The sequence below is a fragment of the Oncorhynchus kisutch genome, linkage group LG28 (assembly GCF_002021735.2).
Source record: "Oncorhynchus kisutch isolate 150728-3 linkage group LG28, Okis_V2, whole genome shotgun sequence".
NCBI classification, from domain to species: domain Eukaryota; kingdom Metazoa; phylum Chordata; class Actinopteri; order Salmoniformes; family Salmonidae; genus Oncorhynchus; species Oncorhynchus kisutch.
In genome coordinates, this window is record NC_034201.2 from 10957140 (window position 1) to 10965681 (window position 8542).

Here is an 8542-nt window from a genome sequence, read left to right on the forward strand (position 1 = left end):
CCTTAAGAAACTGACGCCAGCCGGGAGGCCTTCGGTCATCAGCAACCTTGTGGGCAGCCGTGGTACTTTTAAGCAAGTCCTGCATATGGGACCCCCTAACCACAGAGCCCTGAAGGATAAACTCTCCAGAGTCGTTCCAAGCAGCTATCCCCTTTGAGTCTTTTATCTTGTTCATAATGTATTTAACATTCTTCCTGTTACGTAAAGGCACATGTGTCAGTAGGTCATGCATAACTTTATCTTCAAATGGCATTTGAGCTTCACCCGACATATTATCGCCACTAGGTAAGATCGACGGTACAGGCCTTACAGGGGCATGGCTATCGTTAGGTTCGACATCTGTTAAAGGGTCCGGTAGGGAAAGGGTTAAATGGTTAGTCTCTCTCTCCCCTTGCTTTACCCGAGTCAAATACCTTTGCATTAGGTTTGTGTATTTTTGAATCTTATCATAGGGGTTCAATCCTTTTCGGTTCAAAACATCCTTCATGGCCGTATCCAAATCATTTTCCGCTGTTTGTCTGATATCTTCAGGACCCTGCATTTGTTTTTTAAGTCTATCCAACTCTTGTTGAGGCACCAAGTACATTTTAGTGGCCATCACACCCACGTGTTCAACCACCACGTCTGGCCGCAATAAGGCTGGTGATGAAGGGCACGGCTATACTGAGTAAAGGTAGAAGAAAACCCCCAGACTGTTGTATACTATGTCTTTTCTTTTGAAGACTGGCCCTTTTATTGGCAAAGAGTTTGATCGCTGTCTTTTGTCTCCTTAATTTTTTCAATTGGTTCAGGGTGAGTGGAATGCGTCCTTTGAGAAGATTCAAAGCAATCTCACATAGGGCTAATATGAGATCTGAAGAACAGCGACCCAAGATGGCCTTCCGTTCTTTAGCTGTAGAACCTACTAGCCTTCTCAAGAGGGGGAGGTTTCTTTTTAAACGCAGAGACATAGCGTTTACTTTTTAGGAAGGTATGCAGCAGGCCTCTCCCCCGGAAACAGCCCTGTACGTAGCCTAAGGTGTTCTGGAGTATTTGCTTTTAAATCCACGATTAAATAAGAAAATGGCTCTTTGGTAGCGTCCTCATAGCTCTCCATAAAGTATGATTTCCGTCCAGGGTACATCTGCTGAGCTAGAGTGCTAATTTGCAGTTTATCTCTAGGATTTTTAAACAATACCATGTAGTTGGCATTCAAGCTAATGGTCCGACTATTTTTACCTTGGTGAAACACATTCTGGACCAAGTAAAGCACGGACAGGTTTCTATGATGAGTATATTGGGTAAAAGCTCGTGCAATTTCAGGGTGTTCGCTACCAGCAAATAGCATATCGTCCAAAACCAGCAGATTATTTACATGTGGGGGGAGAAGTTCATCATCAGACAGAGAATCGGGTATTCCTTCAACAAACTTGATTTTTATTGTCTTCAATAATTCATCATACAGAGGTTGGTAACATGAATAACACCATACAATATTGTCAGGCTTTTGAGATAACACATGTTCAGAATTCTCTAAAATACTTTTTACAAAAAAAGTTTTGCCACTGTTTGAAGGGCCGGCAATTAATGCTGAAAAAGGCAATTGTAGCCGGGGGTCAAAACCCTCGACAGCAGTCATAATATCTTAAGCTTTAAGACACACTGGGGCTTGTAGCATAAGTCAGTAGCCAAAGGGCAATGTGGTACCGTCAGGCAATAGCTGTCTCTTGTCATAGACTACCCTGAATCTTTTAGTGAGTGGTGCGTTTCTTAGATGGAACCCCTTTTTATCCCTCACTATTTTGTTGTAGGAGCTCAAAATCTCCAAGTCACTATTCTTGTCCTTTACGAACCCCTCGACCAAGCGCGTGATTGATTCCAAGTTTACACGCGGTGCATTTTCATAGTTTTGAGTCACGCCTTTGGCTTTCAACACCACGTGATTGGCTTTAGTCCTAAAAGCATAGCTTTTTGGACCACATGAGGACCATTCTGTAATATGGTCACCCTCTTCGAGTTCACTCGTTAAACCCCCAAGATAGTTGCTAAGTGGGGGGGTCCAATCCCCCGGTTTGCTTACATAGACCACAGAGTCTGTGTCGTGGTAAAGAACCCGCCTCTGAAGCTGTTCCATGAGGGTGTACAGTTCAAGGCGGCCATAGGCTGTGGTAAATGCTGCAAGAAACACATTTACATTACCCGGGGGTAGAACCCACTTTTGGTGGCGCCTCCATTGCACCAAGGCAATGTCTTGACTCAAGAAGGAAAAATGTGAAATTTCGTATTGGTCCGAAAAAACAAATTCCAAAAATTCTTCGGGGTCTTTAATGATCGAAGTTGTTAGCATATTGCATCTCTGCGCTAATTTCCCCCAAAGGGAGTTCAAGTACAATTTCGACACATTTCTTTTGGTTTTGTTGACCTCTATTCTGTCAGGGTCAAGAAGTATGCCTTCTCTGTCATGGTAGTCTTGAATGTACTGGTCTTTACTTTCTTGATCTGTGACCGATGCAGGATAGCCTGAAGCCATCTGCTTGCATCTCAAGAAGGTTTTGATGTACTCTTTAAAAAGTGTGTCTGATTTCCTGGAAAAGTTCCACACTTCAAAGATTTTGGCCACACGATACCCCTTCTCTAAAGCCTTAGAGAATTCTACAGTGACCCATACACCGGTCAGGGCTCTTTCTTGATCTGTGTGATCACAGGGGTTTTCCTGGTTGGGGTTTTCACAGCATGTGCGACAAAGGGGAAAGAAAAGTTTTCCTTTAGGACCCTTGTAAGGCAACACAGGTATAAACAGCCCCCTAGGAGGGTAGACAGTCGCTTTGATTAAACCAAAATAATTTTGGGGTTCGTCAAAGTCGCTGTGAATAATTTCAGGATGCCCTATAGGATAGAATGAGGAACTCATTACATGAGGATATAGGGATGTAAAATCTACATAGCCTATTGTCTCGTCGGGTTGAGCTACATAACGCAATGTCAAAGCATTGGTCCGGCCTCCAAACAAGGCCTGTCGCGGTTCCAGGGGCTCTGGAGGGTCATAATGGGTAAGGAAGGCCTTAACACTAGGATCTGCCTTTTTGAGGGCTGTCCATTCGTGCTCCCACAAAACCACAACTTTTAACCCGTAAGTAGCCTTTAAAGAATTCAGTTTGTCTTGAAACTCTTGGTACATTTCCCCAAAAGTCTTTTGGGTTAGGACACACAAGGTGTGGGGGACAAAGCATAATTTACAACCGTGGAAGAAACAACCGTTGTACTCATACACTGTCTCAACCCCGTCAATCTGTGTGTATCCATCTACATGGTAAGGCCCAAAAGCCTTCTCCCCCCGATTCAAAGCATGTTGGATAAAAATATCTTTATCCTGGGCCAAGTACTCCAACCATTGAATGGAACCACTAGAGTAGGCCTTGAATTGGCGTCGGTAGTTGTCTGGCGATGGGATAGCTATAGATTCAGGAGTTAGATAGTGTGTACGATAGGTTTTCATGCACGCTGATGCAATAGTTGTACAGCTCCAGGGGTCAATGCCCGCATCTTTGATTACCTCTTCTCTGAATCTGAGGCATCCTTCACGAAGTATAACAACGTCATTGTCACAGTATGATTCCATCTCTTTATGGAAATCAAAAGTGCCATGTCTTACGGTCTCGTACCATGTCATGAATCTCTCACGCTCTTTGGGAGACATTTGATCACACCCGTACATTTCGGGGGCTGGATAAGATCCTATATAATGTAGATTCTCCTCAGATGTGAAGAAATGAGGGAAATAGCCTTTGACAGAGTTTTCAAAACCCAAGGCCTCTGGCATTTGAGCCAATCTCATGGGTAAGAAGCTTAAGCTGTCAATGTATCTCTGTTTGAAGGCGGGGTCAACAAAGCATAATATTTTACTCCCTTGAGCTATGACACTGGGTGCCACGCCTTGCTGTATCAAAGGGTTCAGAAGCAGATAGGAGTCATAGGCCCTAGCATTGTGAGCTATAAACGTGAAGTTTCTGTACTGGGCTTTTCTAAAATGTTTTAAAAAGAGTCGGGCACAATCGGGTCCCTCGGCCGACCATTTTTCACCCTTGAAAGTCATGGTTGACACAAAAATAGGCAAATGAACCCCTGATTGCTGAGTTGTCTCAAAATCATAAAACACATATTTCTCTGTATGTTCATCTTCAGCCAAGGGCTGAATGTAACACTCATGTGTTACTTCTTGAACTGCTTCCGCGTCTCTGCTTTTCAAAGGACCTTTACAGATTGGGCAGTGTATAATTCCACAAACATGAGGTTTAGGGCTATCTATTTTAAGGTTGTAATTGCAATGACATTTTGGACATTTCTTGTTAATGTCACAACTGCTTACAGATTTACATGCCTTGGGATGCCATGTTTCAGTTTTGTGTTTTTCGTAACAGTAGGCCGAACGACATGTGCGGTGACAATCCGCACAGGGGGTCAAGTTTAGCGGCTGCATAGGGCAATGTTTATCCAGACATACTGAACAGTTGTAACGGCACGAGTGCCCCCCCATGCGTGTGTAGCCGGTATGACAGGCTGGACAGACATATGGCGCGCCTAAAAAGGCTGTGATGTTAGTTACGGCATAGTAATGCTCATTTTGCACATAAAAGTACATAGTCTTAGGATGTGGTTCGGGTATATTTTGGAACTTGAGGAGAGCGTCATTAGCCCTACTGTGGTACAAAACCACAATCTTGATGTTCAGAAAGTTTTCAAATTTGACTATGTCTGAGAAAGCCACAGCATCCTGTATACCGAGACCCACCGCAGTTTGTAGCTCGAGAGCTTTATGTAACGCGGCTTGATCCGTACATCCGGGGCTGAGTAAGTGGGCCAAACCTATGGCAAAACATAGCTTATTACCTGGATTGTGAACGTTTATGAGATAGGCCCTTTTATTGCTTATGATTTCGGACTGCATTAAACTCTCGAGCTTTCGTCTCTGACCCCCGCCCCCTTGTGGTTGGCGTACTAATTGTACTACAAGTTCGAGGGTCCTATCTGCTAGCACGTTTAAATTTGACTGTACAAGGCGTTCTAGCAGTTTAACAAATTGTTCAAGCTCTGCTTCACCATTCTGTAAAATAAGCGATACCTTGCTCTGTAGACTGTCTCCACAAATTTCCAACTGTAAGAGATCCCTAGGTTCGCTATAATCTCTGATCCTCGCTAACAGTTCATTCAAAGTGTCCATAAGCATTACGTAAAACACAGCATATTCCCGAATCTGACCCCCCCATGCGAAATTGAAAAACTGGCGAACCTCAATATTGTTGAATTTATTTCGACGCAAAACATGTACACTTCGATCAAGACCTCCCCCCTCCAGATTTACTAGGCAATTGTCCAACTGTTCAAAAACATCGTATTGGGTTTCAGACTCTTCGGACATTGGTGTTAAAGGCTGATTTATAGGTGTCTGGGGTGCCGAATTAAACCTAGCGCTCTCGTTCTGTACACTGATCTCAAGACCGCCCCCCTCCAGATTTGCTAGACATTTGTCCAACTGTTCAAAAACATCATATTGACTTTCAGACTCTTCGGACAATGTTGTTAAAGGCTGTCTTAGAGGTGTCTGTGGGGCCGTATTAAACCTAGGGCTCGCGTTAAGCTGGGTAATTAGAGATATGATGGTTTCGGGAATCTGTGTTAACATGTTTTCCTCGGAAGGCCCTGACTCATTCATACGTGTAATAATGTCTATGAGTTCGGAGGGAATCTGGGATAATAGATTTTCATCTATTGTCATTATGTCAATTACCCCCGAATCATTCATATGGTTAACTATATCTTGGAGCTCTGTAGGGATCCTGGCTAAGAGTGTTTCAATTGTCTCACTTTGGTCTATAGGGGGCGCCATCTGTCTAATTAAGGATGTGTGTGTGTGTGTGTGTGTGTGTGTGTGTTTACATGTGTGTTTTTTAACGGCGGTATTTGCTTGTTTTAGCCCTAATGTTTTTTAACATACGGGGTAGCTCGCTACGCCAGAATGACACATCCTGATTGTATTGATGCTCGAGTAGAATACACATGCGCCTCTGGAGTAGAGCCTTTCGTGATTTTAAACCCAGGGTAAACGCTTTGAAAAAACGTTCTTGGTCTATTTCAGAATCTGCTGTTTCCCCCACAGAATTGGCCGATTCAAGAAGGTTGGCAGCTTCACAGAACATCAAATCGTCTACCTCAGAAATGTCATTTAAATCTTTGACATCATCAGGTTTCGCTGGTGTCTTTGGAGCCTCCTCGGGGATGCTTGTCTGGGCATCCTCCGATGTTTGTGCGTTGTGTTCATAAGCCGGTGAGGAGTCTGAAATAAAAATAATACATACACAAATAGGTTATTAACCCTAAAATATGTTAAAAATGCCAAATACATTTCAGATATAAGCCTATATATTAACAATACATTAATTAAATACCTCGGCTTTTTTGACGAGGGCTGTTCTGAAGAAGCTCTGAAACCATGGGCTTATGTCTTTGTTCAACCTGTATTACAGCATCTGCAGGTCCGGTAGATGGGGAGCCTGAAAAAAACAAAAAAACAGCATTAGGCCTTGTTTTAACATATTCCGGCATAAAAAAAAAAAATATATAAATATTAAAATAATAATATATATAAATAATAATATATAATTGATTCATACCTAGTCCTTGGAACGACGTCTCGTGAATATCGGCCAAGTAGAATTGTTCGGGTGAAGCGGAACTGTGGATCTGAGCACTAATTATCCTTTGGTGTTTAGAAATATGGGGGACAACGTTGTCCTGGCCAAGGGGAGTTGACCTGCCGTTTAAAGTCTCTGTTCGCTGCTTTTGGGTAAATACATCCTGGGAGTAGGGCAGAATTGTCTCGTAGTCATATGCTTCGCAGAAACCGTTCAGGCTCCATAGGGCATCGTTTAACCTTCTAGGCTTTAGGTCCTCTGTAAACATATAAAATAACTTTTAATATAAGATGCCCACACTTTTTGTTTTTAAGGTATAAATATTTTTATGTATGGAATTCTTGGAGCTTACTTACGTTGACAATTCAGGGCAGGCGTTTGTTTCGGAGACCCATGGGATGATTCGAGCTCAGTTATACCTCGGAGTATCTGCGTGAATGCTTCAGAATCTATAAAACATTCGACAATATTAAAGCTATAATCACTTTAGCTAATATTGCCTTGTTATACGGTAAGCATACTGATCCTAATGATTGTTTAATATTTCTATAACATCCCACGCTTTTCAAACAATTCCCCAACAACAACCAAATCTAATAAAGATTTATTTCAAGAACTCACCTTGTGATAGATCCATTAGACTTTTTTCCCCGATTATCTTTTTTAACGCTTCAGTCCGATAACGATTCTTGGAGTTTCTGGAGGTGCTGTTTGCATCGGAACTAAAACGCTGCTAACATTGCCCATGGTTTCTAGCGCTTTTGTACCCTACGACCTAGAGAAAAACCCCTGAATGATTTTTTTACATAGCATTTGGGGTTTGTCGTTTTTTTCGGGCTATACCCCCGCCCATGGTATATTTGACACATTTCAAACACATGGTATTGGGTGTGTCTAAACATTAGGATCCTTTTGGAGCTTCTAAAATCTCCGGGGTGCTAGCACCTAGATGCATGGGGTGTGTTGTTCTCGACATCGCTGGGATGAATGACTTTTTAGCCCCCCTAAAAAAATAGTTTTATGAAAGGCCTTTAAGATTAGGAGTCGTAAGACACAATATTATTGTTGGGGGGTAGGCATCTGTTTTGCAGGCTAGTGTAAACCTTGGTTTCAAACGACCCACCAGGCATGCAGGGGTATTTTTTTAACAAACAACCCGCCCCCCTTTTTCTGTTTTTGAAACACACACACACACACACACACACACACACACACACACACAGCCACTACAGAAAACTCCCTCACGCACATGCGCGCGCACATGGCTTTTTCCGCAAGATTTTTCTCAGGGACAGACTGCGCTAAGAGTGAACAAACGCGAGAGTTCATAACGTGGTGAGATTCTGATTTTAAAACCATTTATTTCATTCAAAATATTTAGTACATACATTTTATATCGTTACATTCTTAAGGTATTTTACGATGCCTTTCTTACAGATCCTGGGAGCTTATGCAACCAACCGCAATTGTCCGTGTCGAGTTCACCCTCAAAAGGCAAGGCTCTCTTGCTATGTCCATCAACACATGGTAAGTTTTCACTCCAGGGGTAGATCCGCCGTCGGGCCTTTTGGTCTTGACTCTGTCTCAAGGAAAGCCTCGCCCAGCGCTTTAACTGTTCCCCATTTTGGAAGAGAATGTCCAGCTTATTCATAAGTGTTATGAAAATTGGATAATCCACCCATTTAAAACTAAACACAGGAATAAAAAAGTTTACATGTTTGCGGGCTCTGGAAGCTACCGGAGAATTGACAGACTTTGTAGCATTAGCCTTATCATAAAGGTCACAGGCTAAAATTGTCACTTTGTTGTCAGGGCTATAGTCCATTGAAGCAATTCTTAGAGCCTTGAGATCACTGCGGCCGCAGACCTGTTCT

At 42.7% G+C, this 8542-nt stretch overlaps 1 protein-coding gene across 1 annotated transcript; it reads right to left on the bottom strand.

Annotated features, from left to right (window-relative positions):
- Window positions 1-1404: 1404 nt before the first annotated feature.
- LOC116358132 (uncharacterized) lies at window positions 1405-3642 on the bottom strand. The gene has a single exon (XM_031808257.1). The coding sequence runs from the start codon at window positions 3596-3598 to the stop codon at window positions 1661-1663; it is 1938 nt and encodes a 645-aa protein (XP_031664117.1). The 5' UTR covers window positions 3599-3642; the 3' UTR covers window positions 1405-1660.
- Between the last annotated feature and the right edge of the window lie 4900 nt (window positions 3643-8542).

What these genes read in the sequence shown, in the direction of transcription:
- LOC116358132 (XM_031808257.1), bottom strand. Translation starts at nt 3,598, where the DNA reads ATGGAATCATACTGTGACAATGACGTTGTTATACTTCGTGAAGGATGC.